This window comes from Protopterus annectens, chromosome 3.part1 (genome assembly GCF_019279795.1).
Source record: "Protopterus annectens isolate FY-2018-M chromosome 3.part1, PAN1.0, whole genome shotgun sequence".
NCBI classification, from domain to species: Eukaryota; Metazoa; Chordata; order Ceratodontiformes; family Protopteridae; genus Protopterus; species Protopterus annectens.
The window spans coordinates 79,719,401-79,746,275 of NC_056732.1; the positions used below are offsets into that span (position 1 = coordinate 79,719,401).

The following is a 26,875-nucleotide window of genomic DNA, read 5'->3' on the forward strand; positions in this document are numbered from 1 at the left end:
CGGAGGTGGGTTCAAATTGTTTAATCATGGTGTGGATGGGAAGAGAAATAGCGTAGGAGTTATTCTGAAGGAACAGTATGCGAAGAGTGTTTTGGAGGTGAAAAGGGTGTCGGATAGAGTGATGTTTATGAAGCTGGAAATTGATGGTGTAATGATTAATGTTGTTAGTGCATATGCTCCACAAGTTGGGTGTGCAATGGATGAGAAAGAAACATTTTAGAGTGAATTGGATGAAGTGGTGATGACTGTACCCAAGGGTAAGAGAGTGGTGATTGGAGCAGATTTAAATAGGCATGTTGGTGAAGGGAACAGTGGGGATGAGGAAGTGATGGGTAGGTATGGTGTTAAACAAAGGAATGCAGAAGGTAAGATGGTAGTGGATTTTGCAAAAAGGATGGATATGGCTGTGGTGAATATGTATTTTAACAAGAGGGAGGAGCATAGGGTGACATACAAGAGTGGAGGAAGATGCACATAGGTGGATTATATCTTATGTAGGAGGGCCAGTATGAAGGAGATTTGAGACTGTAAAGTGGTGGCCGGAGAAAGTGTAGTTAGGCAGCATAGGATGGTGGTTTGTAGGATGACGTTGGTGATCAAGAAGAGGAGGAGGAGTGTGAGGGCAGCACCAAGGATCAAATGGTGGAAATTGAAAAAGGGTAATTGTGAGGTGGAGTTCAGGGATGAGTTAAGACAGGCACTGGGTGGCAGTGAAGAGTTACCAAATAGCTGGGTAACTACAGCAGAGCTAGTAACGGAGACTGCTAGAAAGGTTCTTGGTATCACATCAGGACAGAGGAAGGACGACAAGGAGACATGGTGGTGGAATGAGGAAGTACAGAAGAGTATACAGGCAAAGAGGTTGGCAAAGAAGAAGTGGGATTGTCAGAGAGATGAAGAAAGTAGACAGGAGTATAAGGAGATGAGGTGCTTGGTAAAGAGAGAGGTGGCGAAGGATAAGGATAAGGCATATGAAGAGTTGTATGAAAGGTTGGACACTAAGGAGGGAGAAAAGGACCTGTACCGATTGGCTAGACAGAGGGGCCAAGCTAGGAAAGATGTGCAGCAGGTAAAGGTGATAAAGGATAATGAGGGAAACAAACTCACAAGCGCGGAGAGTGTGTTGAGGAGATGGAAAGAGTACTTTGAGGGGTTGATGAATGAAGAGAATGAGAGGGTGAGAAGGTTGGATGATGTAGGGATAGTGAATCATGAAGTACAATGGATTAGCAAGGAGGAAGTAAGGATAGCTATGGAGAGAATGAAGAATGGAAAGGCTGTTGGCCCAGATGACATACCTGTGGAAGCATGGAGGTGTTCAGGTGAAATGGCAGTGGAGTTTTTAACCAGATTGTTTAATGAAATCTTGGAAAGTGAGAAGATGCCTGAGGAATGGAGAAAAAGTGTTTTGGTACCGATTTTTAAGAATAAGGGTGATGTGCAGAGCTGTAGTAACTACAGAGGGATTAAATTGATCAGTCACAGCATGAAGTTATGGGAAAGAGTAGTGGAAGCTAGGTTAAGAAGGGATGTGATGATTAGTGAACAGCAGTATGGTTTCATGCCGGCAAAGAGCACTACAGATGCGATGTTTGCTCTGAGAGTGTTGATGGAGAAGTACAGAGAATGTCAGAAGGAGTTGCATTGTGTTTTTGTAGACTTGGAGAAAGCATATGACAGGGGTGCCTAGAGAGAAGTTGTGGTATTGTATGAGGAAGTCATGAGTGCCAGAGAAGTATGTAAGAGTGGTACAGGATATGTACGAGGGTAGTGTGACAGCAGTGAGGTCTGCGGTGGGAGTGATGGATGCGTTTAAGGTGGAGGTGGGGTTACATCAAGGATCAGCTCTGAGCCCTTTCTTATTTGCAATGGTGATGGACAGGTTGACAGACGAGATCAGACAGGAGTCCCCATGGACTATGATGTTTGCAGATGACATTGTGATCTGTAGTGAGAGTAGGGAACAGGTGGAGGAGACCCTGGAGAGATGGAGATATGCTCTAGAGAGAAGAGGAATGATGGTCAGCAGGACTAAGACAGAATATATGTGTGTGAATGAGAGGGAGGATAGAGGAATGGTGAGGATGCAAGGAGTAGAGGTGGTGAAGGTGGATGAGTTTAAATACTTGGGGTCAATAGTTCAGAGTAACAGTGAGTGTGGAAGAGAGGTGAAGAAGAGAGTACAGGCAGGATGGAGTGGGTGGAGAAGAGTGTCAGGAGTGATTTGTGACAGACGAGTACCTGTAAGAGTGAAAGGGAAGGTCTACAAGAGGGTAGTGAGACCAGCTATGTTATATGGGTTGGAGACAGTGGCATTGACAAAAAGGCAGGAGGTTGAGCTGGATTTGACAGAGTTAAAGATGTTAAGATTTGCACTGGGTGTGACGAGGAAGGACAGGATTAGGAATAAGTATATCAGTGGGTCAGCCCAGGTTGGAAGGTTTGGAGACAAAGCCAGAGAGGCAAAATTACTTTGGTTTGGACATGTGCTGAGAAGGGATGCGGAGTATATTGGGAAAAAGATGCTAAGGATGAAGCTACCAGGTAACAGGAAAAGAGGAAGGCCTAAGATAAGGTTTATGGATGTGGTGAGAGAGGACATGCAGGTGGTTGGTGTGACAGAGCAAGATGCAGAGGACAGGAAGAAATGGAAACAGGTGATCCGCTGTGGCGACCCCTAATGGGAACAGCCGAAAGAAGATGATGATGATGAGAGTTTTCATATTGCCTATAGCAGTTTTAAAAATGTATTTGTCATAAAGAATCAAGGAAAACAGTTTTCAATTTTACTTATAATAGCAGTCTTCATCAAATGATAATATTTAACATTATATCTATTAATGTCAATGGATTGAACAACCCCATGAAAAGGAGTAGTGTCAACAAATATTTAATGCTACATAAAGCAGATTTTGCATGCATTCAGGAATCCCACTTAGTAACAGAAGATCTAAACAAATTCACTTTTAGAGGTGTCCTAATTTTACACAGAAAATCAATGAGAATTCCAGAAAGAGTTGACTGATACTCAAGCAATGATGGTATGCTTGCTTTTGTCATACTAAAACTAGACAAAAAGATGTACACTTTTGTAAACACCTACTGGATATCGGGTATTGGGACTAAAACTGTGAAAAAAAAAACATTTAGACACCATAACATTAAAGTCTAAAGGTGAGTTACTATTAGCAAGTGATTTTAATTTTATCTTGTCCTCCACTGATACCACAAGCTCTAAGCCCTTCAAGATGTCCCCTGTTGCTGTGCCCACCACTACTTAAATATACCAACTCTTAGATCACAGTACAGCAAGGAAAAGGGAATACTCCTATTCCGCACTGTATTGTGATCCCCGTAGTCAGTTTTCGAAGTTTCAGTACTTCGAACAAGTGGTCTCACACAACTGAAACTTCGATCAACCAAATGGATCTCAAACATCTTTATATGGATTTTAAAAACATACATTCAAATTGAAAGGTCAAAGCTTGTTCTCACACCTCTTATAAACCAAATATTGCTGTTGCTTAAAAAGCTTCTGTTTTCTAATCAATTAATTAAGAATTTATTAATAATTATGTTTCCTACTGCTTACACAAATGAATGTCTGATATCATTTGATACTCATAAAATGTTAGAATTTAAGAAGGGTGACCTATTATATTGGAATCAATTTCTCTCAGCTAATAAAATAAGTTCTGCAGACTATTTGATCAGCAGATATAGTTTGTAAAATTGCAATTGGCTGGACATCCAAACTTCTAATGATTTTATACATACTAAGCTCTTACCCTCATTAGAAGCATACAATAAGAGTAACTTAAAAATCTTAGATTTTATCTCAACAGTTATTAATAGCTCACACAAGAATACTTAATACATATCTGTTATTTATAAAATTCTCAGAAATGATTTTTGTAAAACATACGTTCCTTTTTGGAATTATTCAAGTGAAGTTAATAGACAAGTATTCTCAGAAAAAAATAAAAAAAAACTTTGTTTATAGTTGGCGAAGGAATCCACATCTTCCCTGCTCTGGCATGTATACACATGGAAATTTTTACATAGATGTTTTTTCACTCCACATAGACTAGCAATAATGTACAAGAAAGATGAAATGAAATGCTAGAGATGTGGACACACTGATGCTGACTGGTTACATATGGTTGTTAATTGCAAAATAATTTCCCCATTTTGGTTAGGCTTTAAATATCTTTGTAAAGCTCAATGGAGTGACAGATGTTTAATTTCTGACTCCTGTCATTCCTAAAAACCAAACACTTTTACTATGGTCCATCCTCTCTATAGCAAGGAAAATTGTTACTAAAAATTGGAAATCTCAATCTACTCCTGTCTTTAAAGCTGAGTTTATTAATCTTGTGAAACACATTGTAAGAATGAGATTGCTACTATAAAAGCAAAGAATATTATCACAACCCATCATTTAATTGCTTGGACAAAATTGTCTAATCTGTTAGAGAAATATTAAGTGTTCTATGTATATTGCTTTTTTAGTTGTTAAGGACATTGTATATAGTTTATTTGTTTTTTTCTTGTTACTATACTGTTAAGTTATTGTGTTATAAAATGAATAAAACATTTTGGAAAAAAATATAGACATTCTGTGAAAATCTGGACAGTCGAAAGGTATGCCAACACTGTCTGTTTATTAGATTAACTGCCCCCACCCCCATCTCTCAACTGTACCTACTTTGGAGATACTTTTTCATATGTGATTTACCCTTAAATGCATTTCTGGAGGTATGCTCCTATTCTCAGGCCTCATTTTCTCATTAACATAATTTTCTGACCCCCCCCCCCCCACACACACACATATACGACATTTAAGCTGTTCAGTAAACAACTACATGACAAACATGTAGGTGGCACCAATCTTAGCTCACAAATAATCAGGGGCAAATCTCACTAGAATTAGGGACAAATCCAGAAATAATCAAGGACAATCAGTGACACTTTTAAAATATTAGTACTATTAACTTGAGACACTGACAGTAATAGAAAATGAATTGCTATACATTTTCTGAAGTAAAAGAAGTCTATAGCTCTAAGTATTGCTATTATTTATTAAAGTTACTTCACCATCTTTTCTCCAAAAGTCACCAGGTTTAGGAGGGATTATGAGGGAGTAAGCTAAAATATCAATCAAAATCAGGGACAGTTCATAGGAGCGGCCTTCGGTCAACTGGTGCCCTAGGCAAAAGGGCTCCACGGCGCCCCCCACCACACTAGCTAGTGCCCCCATCCTGGTCTACCTACACCAAATAAATAATGGAAAAGCGCCCCTACCAGAGCGGCGCCCTAGGCGGCCGCCTAGTTGGCCTATGCCTAAGGCTGGCTACTAGGCTATCAGCCCAAGGGCCTAAGTAAGCCTAGCCAACAAGGTTCCCTGACTTACACCACCCAAGAAAGTTATTTTCCTGTGCCCCTGTGGAGCAGAGCCACAGAAGTGATCCCCGGGGTGTATTTCCTATTTCCCATCCACTTATCAAGATTTTTCTTGATGAGTGCTAATGAGGAACTTTGCATGACATATGGGTAACTAGTTTCAGAATATGAGAAGTCTCTGGGACATGAATTTATCCCTCCAGAATGTCCTGTTTATTGTGGTGACAAGGTTTAGGTCCCTAGACCGTGTAGCTCAGAGGGATTGGGATTTCTTTAGGTGCAGCATGTCCAACAGCTCTGGGTTGGAGTTGAGAGATAATTCAAAAAAGTTGACATTTCTGCTTTTACGTTTGATTCATTTTTGTCAAGGAGTTTTTTTAACGTTTATTTTTGACTAGTGTACCACTGGAGGCTGGAAGGATTATACCCTATTCGGTACTCATATTTTACGCCAATTGGTGCCCAAGATTTTGGGCAGGATGTATTATCATGTGTGCACTTTTCAAGAGTATCCTTTTTCATTGTCTGCAGGTCCAGAAGTATCAGGTATGAATCCAGCACACAATGCGGTCATACGTATCTTTATTGAGGACGTCTTTCGGTTTTAAAACTGCTCTGTTTCGGTTTTCTTTTTATCTGTCATTTGAATCGTTGCTTATGCTGTACGAAGTTTACGAACACCAACATGTGTATTTTGAACATTAAACAACGTGTTTTTATCTTTAACTATGTTACTTATTTGTATTTGTTGTAATAGTAAATGTTATAATAATATATGATTGTTAAAATAACTAAATGAACAACCGGACTAGTGAAGTTCGAAATACAGCTTCATTTATAACACTAACATCCAGTTCTGATACTTCTCACAGCTACACTCGGATTAGGCACGTTTTAGTATAAACGACACGCCCGTGAGCTTTGGCGCAATGACGCTTTTAAGCGTATGATGCTTCCGTATTATTTTTTTTTTTCGTGTAGTAACTTCAGTTGATGGGAATGGAGTCTCCAGGTGAAGGTTCGGCATTTGGTTAGGTTCCTAATAAACACAGTAGCAAGATATGTGTAGCTGGGTGAAATCCTGGCTTTAGGTTCTCGATGGAAACTTCCCAGGGACGTCTGGTGGATCACGCCCGGGCAATGTTTGATGTAATTTTGCGAGCGCCTTGTATTTTCTTTATTGACGCCATTTTTAATTCCTCTCGTGATCCAGAGGCAGGATGGGTTGATACAGCAGTTCAGACTGTACTAAAATTATTAGGTAAAACTATATATTGCTTTTAATGTTTGTTCTTTATGAACCATTGTTCTTGCTTAATTGTCCTTGACCGTTGGTATATGGAGAGCCCTACATTACATCTACATGTGCACACGTTATAAAGGTGTGTAGATGCGTAGGGTACTGCACTCGTATTATTGATGTGTTTATATTTTGAGATGGCGTATGGTTTTATCTTTCTGTTAGTCCTTGGGCTTTCTGAATAGTGACAACACTTGTCTACTGCTTGGTAAGTGTATGGCAGCTTGGGTAGGCCCAGGACGTTACGATTAGCTGCTGTGCATTCTGAAGTCTGTGGTGAAGTGTCCACTTCTACGTTCTCTAGATTTAATTGCTTCTCAAAAAGATAATTTGTTCTTGGAGCTTTTAAAACTTTTAAAAGTAAATATGCTGCTGGTGGAAGAGACACTTAATCTGGAAAGTTATTGTTTGCGAGGACATTTTCAAGCAGATTGATTTGCTTATTCCATACAAAACAAAAATATTATGTATGTTGGTGTTGCATTTTTGTAAGTTTTAACATATTCCAGTGTAATTAGTTAAATGTCACAAAAATACAAGAACGCTAACAATGCAGATTTGTGTATTGTCTGGCAATGGTTGGTGAGAATGTGGCTTTTGAGTGTGTGCTCATGAAGGTTGTCAGGCTTGAAGTCTTAGGTGCGCATGCATGACGAATATAGAGAATACATGCATGGCTGGTAGGGATTAATGGATGTGAGTGAAAATTAGAGAATATTTCTTTCGGGTAATGAGAGGTAAGGGGACAGTTTGTAAAATTAACCAAGGAGAGGATGATCATTATCTTTGAAGTGAAAGGTTACAGATTGCAGGATGGGAATGAATTGGATGGAGATAAGTAGTGAGTTATTTGGATGCTTTCCTAAGCTGTCAGAAGTGCTAGAGATGAGGGATGATATTTAATTAAGTCAAGAGGATATTTGGGAATAACTTTGAATCTGCTTAGGGAAACAAAGTTGGTAAAGAGCAAAAAGGGAGAAAAACGAACAGTTTGGTCTGCAATGGTTTGTGTAGTGAAGGTAGTATTGCATACCAAGTAACTTGCTGTTGGTCTGATTAGGTAGTGTCTGTATACTTCACATAGGAAGATGTTGTTGATATATTCAGTATTATGTGAATTTTTTACTGATGATGCACAGGATTGGTCACCATTCTTGATGGAATTGTGAAGTGACTTATGAGGTAAAGTCCATATATAATGTGTTAATGGCAGTTCTAGATAACTCACTCGTACTCTGTCTACCCACCCTCCCGCTATGTCTCCTTGTTTACGTTTCCCCAGGCAACAACAGTACAACTTTAGAAAAGGACCTTCTATCTTATCTACAAATATCAGCCAAGAAACCATCATCCTAGGTGATGTCAATATTGGTTAGCAGTCTTGTTTTGCTTCTAAGTCAACCTCTTGTCATAAATCTTTTCCAGTATAATACAGTTCATTACTTTTTCAGATACAGCAAGCACTTTAATAAATGTTCTGTTCTAGACTGGGCCTTCACATCTGATCCAAGTAAAATTATCTCCTCTGGTGCCCTCCCAAACTCTTGGGTGATCACCTCCCAATCTTTCTGAAAAGGTTGCCAACTCTCATCCTAAAGGAACACAGTCCACAACTTGGCACACTTTTTAAGAAGGATACATTCATAGAAATACCAAAACTTGCAACTGGCATTTACTAAAACGCTCTTCTGGATGAAGGAGTTGCATGTTGTAAAGACACCTTTCTTATTATATTAAACCATATACCAGCTAGTTCCAGATAGATGCAATTTAATCCTGCATGTTGGTTCACAAAAACTACTAAACTTAATGACAACGAGAGACAAACAGTGGAAGTCTTGGATTCATAGTAGAGAGAACAAGAGTTGCAATCACACCAGAAAAATCAAATATATCAGATTTGATGATTCAAAATAAACTTGCTGCACCAGTCCTCTGTTATTAGTTTGTTAAATCCAGTCTTGGGCACTTAGTCAAGGACAGGTGCCATTTTGGTTTTAGGAGAGGGAAAACGGTGGGGGCATATCTGAATCATTATAAGCATTGATTGACCAGAGACAGGGGGCTGACACGGGTAACACTAACAGGGGAGGCTCCTATTGGATATTATCCATGTGGTCATTGTGTCTATTGCAGTAAGATTAATTGAATCAGCAGCTTCAGTACTCGCAATACAGCCAGGGTATATATTTGTATTTTTACTAATTGCTCTTCGGATTGAGTGTTGTATCTTGCCACCTGCTCCTGTGGTGCTTTTTATGTGGGCCAAACATGCAAGCCTTTTAAATTTCGGGTTAGTCAACACTTCAGTGATATTAAACATCAAAAGACCAGTAAGGCTTTATATAAGCATGTTTTGTTGCATCCACAAAAGAAATAATGCTATTGGCTGACATACAATTTTAGGTAATAAAGAGAAAAAATGGATAGTTAGACTGGGGGGATTATTCCCACCTGGACTTAATGGTCAGTTATGATCAGCCAATTAGAATCACTGTTTGTTGGTATGGAGCTTATTTAAACAGGATTTGGTGGATGCTTTATTCACACTGATGAAGGCTTTGGTTCTTATGCCAAAACCAGTTTGTCTTGCTATTATTTTATGAATTAAACACTGGATTTTCTAACTCTCCAAGTGCTGGCTGTGTTTTTTGGATGCTTACTGGGTTGAGCCTTGCACTGTCGTACTTGCAGGAGCGCTTATGATTGAAGAATTTTGGATTCCTGCTGTTGGCTGGGGAGTTAATTAGCGTGTGTGCTGTTTCATGTCCTTGAAGCAAGAATGGAATTTTGCTGTCATCATTTCGCTTGTTTTTTTTGTTTTGCTTTTAATATTTTCTTGGTGGATGGTTATACTTATTGCTTTTTCATGAGGATTTTTCCTCTTGCTGAAGTGAATTTATCATGCTTTATGCATTTTGGCCCTACACTTTTATATTGTTTGCATTGGCATATTTAAGTTGGTGTTGGCGTCTTTGCAAGTTTGTGTACATTTTCACCTCCCAGCTGGTGAACTTGAATCGTGAGGGGGGTTTTTTTGGGCCACATGGTATTATCAACCTTACACTCCCTGGATTTGGTGTCTCCTCATTCTTCATTGTTATAATGGGGCCATTGAACAGATACAAGAGTTGTTCAACTATTTTTGGGACATATATCTATCGTTATTCTTTTGGATTTGGACATCTGGATTCATGTTTGGTACTTTTTATACCATTTGAATGCTCTGATATATGCAATGGATGGTAACTGTTCTACGTGTTTAGTCAACATATGTTGAGTGATGAAACTGGGACTTTTTTATAGATAGCATGTGCTTTTAGGTCCACTGTGTACAACTAAGATTATATGCATGTTGTATATTGCTTAGTAGGTGCAGAGGCCACTGATACGGCGTATTTCTTGACTTTTTTACAACATTTTCATTTTTTAGCTGGTGGATCCCTAATTCATGAACGGTTTTCTTGGGTTAGTGTATATTACTCTATATTATCTGGACTTGGCATGTTTTTTTTTTCACCTTTCAGAACAAGGACACTAAATGGGTATAAGTGCTGTTTCGTCGTTTTTGGATATATATGAACATATTTTTATATCAGGGCACTTGGAAATCTTTGGTATTTTTAACATTCTTGATTTGAACCCGATAGGTGCCTTGATATTCAGAACAGACGTTCATTGTTGTATTTGTTTACATATGCTTAGCATGCAAATTGGGATACATATATATATAATATATGTTATGTACCTACAGTTTTATGTGTATTGTACAAGATTACTTACAAGTTATGTAATCTAGTAGGTGCACAATTTATTGTTACTATTAGTTTTGTTGTTTGTCTTTGGCCTTTTTCCTGGTAAGGGGTCGCCACAGCGGAACTCCGGTCTGCTAATAATTGGCAGTAGATTTTTACGAAACGCCGAGAATTGAATGGGAGAACCTCTTGCTGTGAGGTAACAACGCTACCGCTATACCACTGCGGCATTTACAGGTACTATTAGTGCTTATGATTATTATGATTGTTTGGATAACAGGTGGGGCCTGTAGAACCAATATCATTACATTGAGATTCATTATTATTTTAGATTTGATCAGTATATTTCTAATGTTGATATATGGGCATTATAATTGGTCTGTTAATCTTGGGATCATGTTTTAGCACCTTTTGAGGCTGAACAGCTGGTTTGTGTCAATCAAGTGTGTGTGTGTGTGTGTGTGTGTGTATAAATATAAATAAATATATATATATATATATAACTTTTGGAGTCATTTAAGTAAGACGCATGTGACCTGTTTATTACGAGTTTGGTAGGCTGTTTGGTGCACATATTTATCTGTATAGGTTGCCATTGGCTTTCTGATACATAATGGGTTTTCATCTTGATATGATATAATATCAGGACTTGCAGCGATACCGACGTCATATTTTGTGGCTTGTTGTGTTGTGCACAGGATATTTTTTAGTGTTTCAGTGGCTATTATTGTGTCTCTCGAGTTGTACTTGCCTCCACTTTTTGGTTTCATTTATAATCCATGTAGGTCATGGGTAGGTGGAGCAGGATCATTTATTGAGTTATTTGGCTTTCGGCTTTTCCCAGTTAGGGGTCGCCACAGCGGAACTCCAGTCCGCTAATGATTGGCAGTAGATTTTTACGGTGCAGAGTTGCCAGCTTGACGCCCAACCTTCAACAAAGGCACGCCCATTCACGCATGTCTTTTGGAACGCCACTCTACCGCGGGGAGGACATGCAGACTCCACACAGAAGGCACTCCCCGCACTCCAGCCAAGAATCGAATGGGAGAACCTCTGGCTGTGAGGCAACAGTGCTACCGCTGCACCACTGCGGATTTATTGAGTAACAGTGCGAGTATTTTCTCATATGATATTTTTTGGGGCCTCATAGGTCGTTACTCTTATTTTCAAGACAGTAATAGTAATTTTGTGTCCGATTTAGGGGTTTTTACATTTGATATTTTCTGTATGTATTTTCTGTTTTATGGGATACGCATTTATTCAGCCTATCATACTATATATTTTTTATTTGACATTTCATTGTGTCTCATACCTGTATTTATTATTGGTATATGAATATGGATTTGAACCAGCTTCTACATCTATTATCCTCTGATCGTAATGATCTAAGTATTTTTGGGCTTGACAGTCGGAATAGTATTCCAACAGCATCTGACCAGGGTATATATACACCTGATTGCAATGATATATTCCTCAAACTGTGTAAGAGTGTGAAGGTTTTACGGTCTAAGGTTTGGCACTTGATTTTAAGGCCTATATGGCCAAAAATATTAGCCCCAGGGGACTCCCGAGTGCGGACATAACCTTTAGTTCATCTAATCGATCAGGAGTTGGAGGAGCAATGGGCCAGGGTACAGCAGCAAGTCTCTGTGGGTTTGTGGAGGCATTGGCTTCCTACTGTGATCGATGTATTGATCAGGGGTTGAATGAGGTTACGCTACTCTGTGAACAAACCAAACAATTTGAGGGGCAAGCCACTTAACATTCATGCCTTCAGCGACTTGGTCAGGATTTACTGTCTTTAGAAAGGCAGTTGAAGGAGAAGAAACTTCAAAAAATTAATAGGGACCAAACGGATTGCGAGAGGGGGAGGCCTTTTGACCTATGCAAAAATGTTAAATTTGCCAATACAGTGCCCAAATTTGGTAAAAGGAAACGTCTCAAATCCATTTTATGGAAATCCACCTCTTCTTTTGGGGGGTACATCTGGGGATGAGTCCTCTTCTATCATGGACTGAGGCAGCACACACGCATGTTTCACCTACACCTAAATGCACTAATAGTGATGCCCCTTTAGGGTCAGAAGATGCCGGGCAGGGCGCAAACATAAAAAACACAACACATATATTCAAAATATGGAGACCTTATTACGCATGATGAGCAACAAGTGACAGATCAGAATGTACTCAATATATCTTCACATGTTTTAACAGCTAACCAGTATGTGGTGTTGAATAAAGGTTTGAATCTTGTCTCATCCTTCTTTGTACATGAGGAGGATTTTGTAAATGTTTATTCTTTTGCACGTTTGTTGAATTTAAAGATATTTTTTCAAGATGGGTTGAACAGTACTATTGAGGATTTGTTTCGGTTCAGGAAGTCTAATTTTATGCCACCTATGCACCCCACAGTGCAGTTTTGTTCACAAGGTCCTCCAAGATCTACATGAACAGTATGGCAAGGGTATTCCTAAAACGCATAATCTTTCCAGTCGTGAATGGGTAGCTTTGCGGGAGCTCATGAATAATACTGACATTGTGATGTTGCCTGATGACAAGGGCGGGGCGGTGGTGGTAATGGACTAGGGCCAATGCAATACTGAACCCCGTAGACAACTTGGAGACAGATGATACTATGTGCCCATGCGTCTCATCCCCAGTTCTTCTTTCAAGAAACAAATTAATACTTTTATTAACTTGTTGGTCGAGGAGGGTATTGTTTCCAAAGCCACTTCTGAACATGTGATGGTGACTGACCCCAGTAGACAATATCTTTATTTGTTACCAAAGATCCATAAATTTTTATTGGATCCTCCAGGCAGACCCATTGTTTTGGGGAGGGGCTCCCTCACTGAGCCCTTGTCAGTTTTTATTACGAAGTATCTGCGACCCTTATTGAAATATGTTCGAGCAAAAATACAAGACACAACAGAATTCTTACAGATTCTGTCCGATGCCCAAATGGAACCAGAATGGTATTTATGCACACTGTATGTCACAGCCCTTTATACTAATATTGCACACTGGCCTGGCCTCATGGCTGTTGAATACTGGTTACAGATCTCTGAATTATACCCGCCTGGTTTTAATACTTTTCTTATTGGGCTTACTGAAAGAGTCCTGACTATGAACATCTTTTATTATCGGGAGGAATGTTTCTGGCAAACTCTGGGTACAGCCATGGGGGCATCTTTTGCCCCATATATGCAGATTTATTCATGGCTTATTTGGAGCAACAATTTATGATCCTCTCCGTAACATATACATACCAGAGACTGACATCTGGCATCGCTATTTGGTTGATTGCTGGCTGATTTGGAAGGGTGACTTGAATGAACCTTTAATGAGTTCATTCAGTATATGAATGATGATAAAATGGGGTTTACAATTTACATGTCATTATGACCAGAAATGGATCACCTTTTTTAGATGTTCTGGTCATCAAGAATTTGGATGGTACCCTTGATACTCGGGTGTTCCATAAATTCCCTGAATATAACTATATATTACATGCTACCAGCTTTCATCTACCACATGTCACATGTAACATTCCTAAATAACAATTCATTAGGCTCAAACAAATTTGTTCTGATGCTACACAATACGAGAACTCCAGGAGGGATATGGTTCAGAGATTTAAACGAAGGGGTTACAAGCCTGAGATCATTACTATGGCTTGTCATGCCATTACTATGGCTTGTCATGAGGTATCTGGGAAGGATAGGTCTGAATTAATGAAATACAAGGACAAATCAAGAAATACTTCAACTCCGCTCAGGTTTACTACTACATATGGCAGGAATACAGACATGTTCTGTCAGGTCATTCATCATAACTGGAACATGCTGCAGGCGGATCATAAACTTGGGCACTTAGTCAAGGACAGGTGCCATTTTGGTTTTAGGAGAGGGAAAGCAGTGGGGGCATATCTGAATCATAAGCATTGATTGACCAGAGACAGGGGGCTGACGCATGTAACACTTACAGGGGAGGCTCCTATTGGATGTTATCCATGTGGTCATTGTGCCCATTGCAGTAGGATTAATCGAATCAGCAGCTTCAGTACTTGCAGTACAGCCAGGGTATATGAATTTTTTTTTTTTTTTTTTTTTTTGCTAATTGCTCCTTAGATTGGGTGGTGCTTCTTGCCACCTGCTCCTGTGGTGCTTTTTATGTGGGCCAAACATCCAAGCCTTTTAAATTTCGTGTTAGTCAACACTTCAAACATCAAAGGACCAGTAATGCTTTATATAAGCATGTTTTGTCACATCCATCTGTCAGGTTCAGGTTTACTATTATTGAGGGCAAAAGAAAGTTATTGGCTGGCATACAATTTTAGATAATAAAGAGAAAAATGGATAGTTAGACTGGAGGGATTATTCCCACCTGGACTTAATGGTCAGTTATGATCAGCCAGTTAGAATCACTGTTTGTTGGTGTGGAGGTTATTTAAACAGGATTTGGTGAAAGCTTTATTCACACTGATGAAGGCTTTGGTTCTTATGCCGAAACCGGTTTGTCTTGCTATTATTTTATGAATTAAAACACCGAATTTTCTCTCACTCCAAGTGATGGCTGTGTTTTTTGGATGCTTACTGGGTTGAGCCTTGCACTGCCGTACTTGCAGGAGCACTCCTGATTGAAGACTCTCCAAATCCACTACACTTGCTGCTGATAATCTTCCCTCAAAATACATGTATTAGCATGGCTGCTAACACTATAGCTTATGTCTCTATCCTTCTAAACAGATCTATCCAAGAAAATTGTGTACCCATTTTCTGAAAAAAAAAATCACTAGCTTCTCTCCACAGCACAAGAAGAGCTCTTCTTAATTTATCACATCAAGGAAACTTAGGATACAGCATCAAACACCTCACAGAGGAAACTCAGATTTTTCTCCATAACAGTATCCTCACTGGATATTGACACCCACTTCCTCTTCCATTTCCGTTTTACCTTTCTGACGGGCAGAATAATTGCTCTTGCCCATTTCCTGCAGAGTGCTAGAAGGGTCAGTCTTGAGCCCCATACTCTAACATCTTTATTAATGTTCTCGTCATTGGTACTAATGAGAACAGTCCTTCAGTATGCTGATGGTGCTACACTAATAACCACATCCAAATCCCATCATGAACTTCAGGAAAACACCCACACAGTTTTTTTCAATCTGCAGAAACCTGGCTTGGCAGTTCTTGCTTTTTCACCTCAAAGTCTGTATCCTATACAAAAACGATTCTTCATCACCTCATCAAATGACACTGCTATTGAACTCTTGTAGGTACTTAGTGTTCTAGATGACCACTAAAGTTTGCTATTCAGACACAAGGAAAACAGACTGGCAAACACTTTTTTTTAACTGGCAGTGCCAAAAAAAAAATTGCCTCTGCATATCGTCTACCTTCACTACTGTACTCTGCCCCCATCTACACTAACCTTCAGTAATCCCTAGTAATGAATTTGTCCCAGTTAGCAACTGTTCATGATATAATTTGCAAGTCTAGAAACTGTTTGCCACTCCAAGTCTTAGTGGAACCTTACTCTCCTGCACAGTCCTTGTGCTCCATGGACTAGTCCATATTAACCATAACTAAACCTCACAATTCTCCTAGACTATTCTTGTACTCCAAATTATGCTTCCAAAATCTGGAAAACTCTTTCTTCCTTCCACTATCAGACAACAAACCAACCTATCCAGGCTCAAAAATAACACTTTAAAAATGCTTGCCCCTGCTTTTGCACCTCCCAAGGCTAGAATGCCCTGGCCATTACACACCTGTATTACTCCTGTATACCTCAACAAATTCTCAATGTAAAATTTCTACTGTCTTCTATCTCTCTGCCCTTACTGCCACTTTTACTCTTTCTGTTTGCACCCTTACAAGTTTTCCGTCCAGCAAAGTTCCAACTCGTACTCTCTATCTTCTGCATATAAATTTGACTTTTTCTCTGGTACCTACCTGCTCACTGCTTGCTTTCTCTCTGCTTTCTGCTAATACCTCCTCTCTTTTTTTATGCATAAATGTAAAATTGTAATTTGACATTTTAAATGTTACTGTATATGCTAATTGTGTATTATAGCATGACATTATTTAAGAAAAGAAACTGTTACTTTTCTTAAATAATGGCATATAATGCCTGTTTACTGCCCTTCCAGATGTCTTGGCATCTGAAAGCAAGATCTCCGTTGCCTATGTTAAATGAGTTTAACATAGCGAGACAAATAAGCAGCGGACATCTCCGTTTTATTTTTATGTTAAACTCATTTAACATGGAGATCTTGCTTTCTCCGTTGCGTTAAATGGGTTTAACATAGCGAGACAAATAAGCAGCGGAGATTGCTTATTTTAAAGCTCGCTATGTTAAACCCATTTAATACTAATGGAAAAAGTCCGCGACTGGACCTTTTCCATTAGTGGCCAATCAGCGGATCATGGTATAATAATATGTAATGATTTTATTTTACTGATTGTACATTTTCTCTAGTATAGCTGTTTTTCATTTGTATATGCATTTTGTAACTTTTAAGCTTTGCATTTTTCTGTTTTCTATTTTTCTGTATTCTATAAAATTGTCTATTTTATAACTGGAGGTTTTCCCTTCATGCCTCTGCTGAAAAAGGGCTACCCAGTCAACAAAAGCAGTAAATAGAGTATTGAAAATAACTAATACTTTATAGTAAACTGAGAATTGTCGCAAGTGTTCACAACAGTCAGCTATGTTAATATCCTTTATAGGTAGCTTTCTCAGCACCATAATTATTCTATAATTCTGTCCTTTTATCTACTTCCTTACTTTTCCCCAGTTCTTGGCTCCTTCCATGGTGTGTCTGCATTTTCCATGTTGTGTCTTTCTTATCTTCCATTTTCTGTACCCTGTCATATATTCCCACACCTAGTTTTTAGCATGGTACCACTGTACATCACCACCCCCAAAATTTTCTAGTCACATGGTCACACATCCTATTACTAGTAGCTGTCCAGCTTTGGTTGTCTTTAATTTCATCTGTCCAGTAATGTAAGATAACCTGTCTGTTCCTCCTGTGTCCATTTTACTTCCCTTTCTGCCATACAAACCCACCAGAATTCTTCTGCATGACTTCAGTATACTTATGACCAGAGCTGTTGATTTCTTTTTCCATAAATCTGCTGTACCCCCCCCCCCCCCCGATCACAGTCCCATGACATAATGTCTTTTTTTTTCCTGATTCATTAGCATTTCATACATTTTGTGCAGGAAACCAGTTTGTATGTCGCATACAAGCCCAGCTCCCTTCACCTTTCTTACATTTCTTATGCTGCTTCCCATGTGTTCTTGGTTCACAGCTCCCTTCACCTTTCTTATGCTGCTTCCCACGTGTTCTTGGTTCACTTGTCATTTACCTAATGCAATCTCAACTTTTTCCATCACCCTGTTATCCTTCCAGATCCCATTAGATTCTTCCTTTTCTCCTCTTGCAGTAATTTCCATTCTTATTCCTTTCATGGCATACTGTCAAAACTCTTACTTCCCTTAGCCCACCCCTGCTCTTAAGTCTCCAAGTTACTTCCAGGCCCCCTTTGAAAACGGCATCCTCAGTCTTCATGTTTGTTGCAACACAACCCCTCTTCTGATTCTTCTCTTGCAATTTCCATTTGCCTTTCTTGTGCCACTTTTGTTCTAGCTCATCTGTTGCATTTGCTGTCATAGATATTCCAAGGACCACTGAGCCCTGTTATCATTTGCAACTTGCCAGCACCCTCCGTCAGGATGCACCTCCTTTTTTTCAGAAGGACCATACCAGTCAATCCTGTAGTAAATCTGCGGATACCTATTCAGTCATCTATTTTATGTTTAAAGGAAGATGGTAAATAGCGTTGCTTAACACACGGGAAGTTTTATGCCAGTGGTTTGTCAGGCATTGCATAATAAATAAAATGTGGTGGAGGGACAGAGTCATCTGTTGGTGAAGAATTAGGTCCTTAGTTCTAGTATTGGTCGGAATATTGGACTTGCGGTGAAACAGGAGGTTCAAGACATTTGGGTCCCTGACTGTACATTGGAGGTCTCCTGATGGTACATTGGAGGTCTCCACTCAAAGGTCTGTAAGGCACTAAATGGGTAAAGGGATGGAGCTACAGCCACTCTTGGTAGCTTGGGGACTTTAGGCCGTGAATGTGTTGGTTAGAAACCTCAGAAATTTTTCTAATTGTTTGATAAGCTTAGTGAGGAGTGCCCAAAGTGACCATTGCACTTAATAATTGATCTGATCAATACTAAGTAAAAGGGAGTGATAACTTCTTTAGACCTTGGTGTGATACTCTGTTTAGCATTAGCTGGAGGGTTTCTTGGCAACTAATGTCAATTGGTCAAAAATGAAGGCGCTGTCAACTTGAGTATCCAAGATCTGAACTACGTTTTGTTTTGTAGTGGTGCATTGTCTATAAAATGTAATCAGAAGTGATGATATTGCGTTTAGTTGGACCCATTTTAGAACCCCAAAAGTGTACTAGGGAGAATTCATTCCTGGGGGTTTGACTTGACCCCCAATTTGCAGTCATTTGAAAAGAGGCCTTGTCTTTCTGCTTGGTGAACTGAAAAGTAAATGTCTGAGGTCCCAGCTTTGAGCTCAGAGGAGCACTTTTTAGTCACATTTGAAACACCTACTACTCAGAAGTGAATTCTGTCTTTCAGTCAGTTTGTCATACATCTTGTGCATCCCCCCCCTTTATTTTGTAGTTTAGCTTTTGTACAATGTCAGCAAGGCAAATGGTTGTGAAGGCTTTGGCCGAGTCAAGTACATGTACTGCATGACGACCATTTTACAGCTTCCAAAACCCTTCTGAAGATGACCAGATTAAAAAGACCAAGATCTGTCCTTCACAAAGCTAAACCATTGGAGTCAAGTCGAACAAGATTCTTTACTGTGGTTTGAGGTCTGTTGTAACATATTCCATAGCTTTGCAGATGTGGCCTGTAAGTATGATAGGCTTATAATTACCCTGGTCAATTGTAAGGTCACCCTTAGGGAAGGGCATCACCGATGCAGTGCACCACTCATCAGGGACAAAAATCAGTAGCTAAAATTTTAAAGTTTAAGCAGTTTGAGAAGCGTGTCTGCAAGGGCATGTTTATTAAGTATTTGGCTATATAGTCAGGTCTCATGGAGGAAGTATTTGTGTTTTGTTAGCATTTTCAATAAATGATCTTTAGAAATTGGGGTTGTATGGTATTCAGATGGTTCGGGACTTTGTATAGAAGTCTCTCTTGTGAAGTTAGCATTCACTTTGTTTTCAAGAGTATTATATTGGAAACGTCTGTAGGGTGAAAATAGATGGCGCTATCATAAGATCTGAGCAATGCAAAGTATTTGCTTGTTTTATGGCCTAGACTGGCATCCAAAGTCTTCCTTTAATCCAATTTCTTGAGCTCTCTTAGTGGAACTGATTGTGTTCCTTAGTGATATTATTGAAACAAGGTGTTTTTAAATCTACTAAATCAGTTAATGTGTTTTTCCTTTGTTTACTTTTATGGCAGTGGACTTCTAGGGTGGTTTTTCTCTGAATTTCTTGTGATACTTGCTGTGGTAGGAACTGCTAGCTCTATGCATTTTTTTAATGGGTGTACAATTCCTTAGAGAAGCTTGCTACTTTCTTTAGGCTGGGAGAAGTGCAGTCGTAAGTGGATTTTGATATTTCATCACATAGTAGGTTGTGGTCGGCATGTTTTTAGTCCCTTAAATTCAGTAGCATTTGCTATAGGGGCTTTTCAGAGTTTAAAAAATATCCCAAGTCTGTGGTCAGACTTCACTGGGGAAGGAGAGACCAGTGCAGAAGGTGGCTATAGTTGTAAGAATTGGTTGAGTGCTGTATCCTGTAGTAGGTTTACTTAACTGCCCAAAGGAATTTTTCTTTTCAAGTGTCAGAATTTTTGGCATGTCCTATTGTGAGGGTGTCAATGACCCAGTTTATTGAAGGGTAGTTAATCACTCAAAATAAGTGAGCTTTTGCTAACTTGGCGATGATTTAGAATAATAAGGGATCTTACTTCGTCATCGGGAGACAAAAAAGTGTTCTGTAACAATCTTATTAGTTGATAATTTAATCCTATTTGGAGTGATCTGCAGCTCACTGGAAGTAATGTTTCCTGATTAAGTATGGCGACTCCAGCACAGCTGCTATTGGTCTGAAGGTGTGAATAAGCACAAAACCCTAATGTAGGGGGGAGTGCTCTTTACATTTGCCCCCCACTTGCACAGACATGCATAGAAATGTGTCCATCCTGGCTTCCCTATGTGTCACCCTCTTTATTTTCCCCCTTTTACTCTACCATAGCATAATAGTTCCTCTTGCTTTCCCTCACTGACTGTACAACAATTCATCCTCTTTGTTCTTTTCAGTATGAGCTTGTCACATGCCTTCTGCATTTCCCTTACCCAGGGTATGTTGGGTGATGTAAGCAAGTACTTAATTTGTTGTAAAATACTAAGTTAAATGTTGCAGTGTTATCCTAGCCCTCTACACAGCATTATCCAATTACTTTTGCACTTCCTTGTCCATGTCTTCCCATTTTTCGTGACTGATGCAGAGTTACAATTCATGTGCCAGCTATTGACTGCAACCCAGCTCACCTTTGTGTGGTTAGTGGCTTGGGTACATGATAGAGCTGGCATAGAGGAGGATGGGGAGTGCTGTTGACTCATCCATGGAAGAGGTTTAAGGCTCTAGCTGGCCATTTGGTAGTCATAGTGGGTACACGGCCCTATGAACACACTACCACTGTGCTTAAGAGGTGGAAGCATGATCCGAGTGGCATTTCGCATGCAGCTGAGCTTGGAGAGCTGCTGAGAGAGGAGTGCTCCACTAGGGGAGGGGCAGGCAATTCCCCAGGACCAGAAAGCTGGTCTGTACCCCACCACCTTGACTGTCTCACTGTTGTGGAACTAACTGGCTAATTGGGCTACTCAGACAGGGACATACTTTATTGCTCTCTGGTAGCCCAGTGATGCCTGTGTCTCACCACAGAACAAGTGGGATGATTTGGCTCTGTTAGATGGAACCATCAGGCTTTCCCTGTAGCATTTTGGCAGGGGGGCAATTTATGAATACTTGTCTGTCCTCGGCTTTCTGAAAATGCCTCCTGGCTTGTATTATGTTTATAGAAAGTGTGTGTTACTGGGGGTTACAGCTTGATGGACTTTAGCATTGTTAAGAGATTTTCTTATTGTTGGATAGAATGTGATTTTTCTGTCATAGTGAAAGTGGTAGTGGTGTTTCATTTTTTTGCCAGCTCATTTGGGATGGGAGGTGTGAGTTGCTCTAACCTGTTAAGACAGCTGAATATGAAGTATACCACATACTTTTTAAAAATGAAAAAGTGTATTGTGTGTAGTTGTGCAGAATAAACATTTGTTGCAGACTTTTTTTAACCTTAAAAATTAACATTAATAAAGCTTGGTGTATTTTTGAGAAAACTGTGTGGATATGGAAATTGGGTGTACTTAAGTCTATTATTAGTAGGCAGTTGATCTGGACAGATCATTTGGAGACTTGTCACGGCAATATTCTCTAGAGAAGGGAGTCTGTGTTCCATTGGAGATGAATTTTTGGGGAAAGGTATGCATCTTGCCATCTGGATCTGTTTATGTTGTGGCGGAAGTTTGGGTGTTTGTGGTACTACACACTTTGTTAATGTATAAGAGATCGCACTGGACAGGATCATTTGACCTCTGCCTACCATAGTTTTTCAATCTGCAGAAGTCTGTATAAGACTGACAGCAATTTAAGGTGATCCCTGTAGAATATTGACATCAGGCCAATATGGGTGGGCTGGGGAGTGGTGATAACCTCTCTGGATCTAACAAGTATACTTTTGGTAATTATTTAGACTCTGTAGAATGATTTTTCTGATGACTGTAGAGATTGATAAAGAAAGGATCATTGTCTATAAAAGTGCCATGGCTCCTAATGTGTGTTTTGAGAGGCATGGGTCTGCGATTAGGTTCATAGCCTAGCCAGAATGTGTTGGCTTTCACTGCCCCCTTAGATTAGTTCCCTGTGCCTCTGTCCAGCAGAGCCACTGCAGTGATCCCTTAGGTAAATTTTGTTTCCCATCCACTCGTCAAGGTTTCTCTCTGAGTGTTAGTGAGGGGCTCTGCCTAATGTAGATTGGAATCCAGTTCCAAAGCATGGGGAGTCTCTGGGACAGGAATCTATCCCTCCAGCATGTCCTATTTATCGTTGTGGTGAGGTTTAGATCCCTAGAGTGTGTTTAGATCCCTAGAGTGTGTGGCTCTTTGGGGGGGGGGGGGGTTGTAGGTGGAGCATGTCCATCAATTCTGGCTTGGACGTGGCCTTGTATGTCGGGCAGAGGTCATCTCTGAGTAAGCAGTATGCAACAGAGTACAGCTGGAGTTTCTTCAGTCGGGCTGCATAGGGCATCTGTTTGAGGCCAGTAATCCTCTTGGTGAGGTACTTCATAGGTTCATACTAGGCTATCTGCCCGAGGGCATTTACAAGCCTAGCCCATAGTTTTGTGGCTTACGCCACCCCTTTAGTTTGGAGAAACTATGCCCATTATTTTGCTGTGCCTCTGTCGAGCAGTGACACTGAGGTAATCCCTGGGGTGTATCTGCGATCTCCCATCCATTGGTCAAGATTCCTCTTGAACAAGGCCAGCGAGGTGCTCTGCCTCACATATACCAGGATTTTGTTCCATAGCATAGGGAGTCTTTGGGTGATGAATCTATCCCTCCAGCACGTCCTATTAATAACCGTGTCGAGGTTTAAGTCTCCCACCCTTGTGGCTCTGAGGGATCTAGATTTTTTGAGGTGAAGCATGTTCATCAAATCTGGGTTTGACATGGCATTGTATGTCAGGCACAGGTCACCTCTGAGCAAGCGGTAGGCAACTGAATAGAGCTGGAGTTTTCAGTCGGGCAGCATAAGACAGATTTTTGAGACCCTTTATCCTTTTGGTGAGGAACTTTTGTGGCCTCTCCAGCTGCTGCAAGTGTCGGGTCAGATACATTCCGAATGGGGCATTGTACTCTATCATTGGTCTGATGAGTGATGAGTATAGGGAGACTATGACCTCCCTTGATCTAGATGTGAATCCCTTCATGATAAGGTGGGCAATGTAGAAGGTTTTCCTAACTACTTTAGCAATATGAGTATCGAATGAAAGGCTACTGTCAACCTGGGTCCCCAGGTCTCTGATAACTTCTTCTGTGCTCAGTGGATTGCCACCTATATGGTAGCTAGGGGTAACCTTGTTTTTCCCGAAGGGTATGACTATGCATTTCTTGGCATTTAACTTTAGGCCGTGACTGTGGCACCAGTTATCCGTTTCTGTGAGACCCTTCTGAAGGATATCTGTGTCAGATGGGTTTTCAACTACGGCGCCCAGTTTGCAAGTCATCTGCAAACTTTGTCAGCCATAACCCTCCTGTGTTTGCTTGTACTTCAGAAAAGTAGATGCCAAACAAGAGTGGGCCCAGGACTGAGCCCTGTGGGACACCACTTGTGACAGGCTTTGAGTCTGACATGGCGCCAGCAACTCTGACCCTGTGGGTTCTGTCACTCAGCCAGTTTGCAACCCATCTTGTGATGTATGGGTTTACATTTAAGCTGATAGTTTTTCAATGATACCAGAGTGGGGTTTTTCAATGATACCAGAGTGGGGTATTGTATCGAAGGCCTTCGCCAGGTCGAGGTAGGCTGTATGGACTGCCTTTCCCTCATCAATGGCCTTGGTGACTGTCTCGAAAAAGTCAACCAAGTTTAAAAGGCATGATCTGCCCTTGACAAAGCCAAACTGGGTTGGATCCAAAGTCTGCAAATTCCCTATGTCTTTATTTATGAGATCCATTATGATCCTCTCCATGGCTTTGCAGATAAGGTTTGTCAAGCTAATGGGACGGTAATTTCCAGGGTCGGTGGAGGCACCGTCTTTGTGAAGTGGGACCACAGTCGCTGTGCGCCACTCCCTGGGTACGTATTCGGAGGTGAGACTAAGATTAAACAGCTGTCCTAACTGCGGGTTTAATTCCTCGTTGAGTTCGTGGAGCACACAGCCGGGGACCCCATCAGGTCCCATGGATGCTGTGTTTTTTGCCTTGGAGAGAGCAGTTCTCACCTGGGCATTTGAGATGTTTGGGGGGGCTACAATCATTTTGTATCTCCTTTTGGGGGGGAGGGGGGGAGAAGTTTGCACTGAACCTGTCAGCCAGTATGTTGGCAATGTCTGTAGGATCAGTAATCTTCACATCATTTTGAACTAATTCTGAGCATATCTGGGAGTTTCCTCCCAGGTTTCTAACATAGCTAAAGAATGCCTTATGATTGTCTTTAGTGTCCTTGGCTATTTTTCTCTCAAAATTAGCTGTGGATGATTTGATGAGAGCTCGTAGCTTTTTACTTATAGTGATCAGCGGTGTCTTACCTTTTAAGGATTTTGATCTGTCTTGTAGTAGCTTCTTCCTTTTGTTGTAGAGTTTGTTTATGGCTGGGGTCCACCAGACTGGACGCTTGCCTTTGGTACAAAGAGTCTTTGTTTTGCTTGGGATTGCCTGATCCATGCAGCCCTGCAGGTGCTGGTAGAAGGCATTTGTAAGTGATTCAGCGGCTTGAGTAATGTTTACCGCCGGCTCGGGGACTTTAAAGGAGACCACACTAGTCTTTAGAAGTGTGAAGTCGGCTTTCGAGAAGTTTTTTACTGTGGTCTTTTTTATTTCAGGTGGGGGCGGGGTGAGGACCTCCAGCGAGATTAGTTTGTGATCTGATCTCACCAGTGAGGGGTATACTTCCGGTGTTGAACATTGTGCTCCCATGTTCGTGATGATGAGATCAAGTATGTTTTCTCCTCTTGTGGGGATGGTGACTAGTTGTTCCATGGCATTTGAGTTTATGAATTCCAGGAACTTTTGGGCTAGAGTGTTTGGGCTTGAGTAGTGCTCCCAGTCTATATTAGGGTAGTTGAAGTCACCTAGTATGATTGTGTTTGGAGATACAGTTATCCCCTCCAGTGTTTTCAGGAAAGCCATGTGAGGTTCCTGAGTTTGCGAGGGTGGCCTGTAACATGCTACAAATTGCAGAGCAGTCTTGCCTCTGGTTAATTGCACCTGGATGGTCTCCGATGCATCGTGCGTTGCCACCAATCTTGAGGTGTGGGTGTCCTTGATGAATATGGATACCCCCCCTCCTTTCTTGGTATTGTCTGGATTTTGGGGCGGAGCATGATATGAGGTAAAACCTGATAGTGCTGGGGTGCTCTCAGGAGCCTTGAACCAGGTTTCTGTCACAGCACAGACATCGATGTTCTCCATACTGAGAAGGGCCTCGAGTGCGTGCATCTTGAGGTTGAGACTTCTGGCATTGAGCAGCATTACCCTTAGGTTTTTTTCTTTTTTCTTTATTGTGTTCTAGGGTGGTAGGTTTAGAATTTGAGCCTTGCCTAAAAAAGGCACTATGGGGGTGGCAAGAGCCTTTGCCAAAATCCGGAATCCCAGGGGTGACAGGTGCAAGCTGTCCCTTAAGCAGCGTGGCTTGTCCAGCATGTCATCCCAGGCAGACAGACATTGGATCCCCTTTGAATGACACCAGAGTTTAAGCCAATTGTTAAAGCTGATCATCTTATCTCTGTATTGTGGCATCATTCTTGGTGAAGGTAGGATACTGCTCAAGGTCAGGGTCATACCTGCTTGGGCTACATAATCAGAGAGCTCCTCAATGTCTCTCTCCATGTAGTCCAAGGAGTGCTTGCGTTATGTGGCGGATTCTAGTGCCCGACGGGCAGCTTACTGTGACCTTCTCCTTACTCAGTCTGGTAAGTGGGACGTCAGTGTGTCTGACTATGGAGTCACCAATGACTAGTGTGTCTGGCATTGTGTTTGACCTTATGGGCTGTGACTGCTTGACACTCTGACTGTGTGGTCTATGTGTTGCAGGTGTTGTGTTCTGAGGTGGTAGTTGTTTGGGTGTCTGCTTTGGTGGCCTCTGCTGTTTTGGTAGATTTTTGATCAGAGCCTCCGAGTATGTCTTAGTGTGTTTGTGTATGATTTGAGGTTGTGATGGTACTATGTGAGACTGGGTCTATAGTGTGTGTGGTTACCTTCTCCTCCTGTCTGGCCTTGCCAGACCTATGTTGAGAGAGCTCAGCCTCCAGTTTGGCCGTATAGTTGCATCTCTCGCATGTATTTGTGTTTTGTGGGAGGAGGAGAGGGTTGTCTGTGTACATGAGGCAATTGTAACATTGCCTCAATATTCCCAGGTTCACCAGCTGAGCAGGAGATCTTTCCAACTATTGCAGGTGTCTTGTAACGTACATCCCAAATATGGCATTGTACTCCGTGATGGGTCTGAGTAGAGGGGCACAGTAACCTCTTTTGTTCTAAATGTGAACCCTTTTGTGATTAGATGGGTCACATAGTAGGATTTTCTGAC

At 40.9% G+C, this 26,875-nt stretch overlaps 1 protein-coding gene across 1 annotated transcript in view; it reads left to right on the plus strand.

The window, feature by feature from the left end:
* Nucleotides 1-6,362: 6,362 nt before the first annotated feature.
* Nucleotides 6,363-26,875, plus strand: part of RNF139 (ring finger protein 139) — a 92,729-nt gene continuing 72,216 nt past the window's right edge. The window contains exon 1 of the mRNA XM_044066592.1: nt 6,363-6,664. Within this exon, the coding sequence (XP_043922527.1) occupies nt 6,502-6,664 (163 nt within the window). The 5' untranslated portion in view covers nt 6,363-6,501. The remainder of the gene's footprint in view (nt 6,665-26,875) is intronic.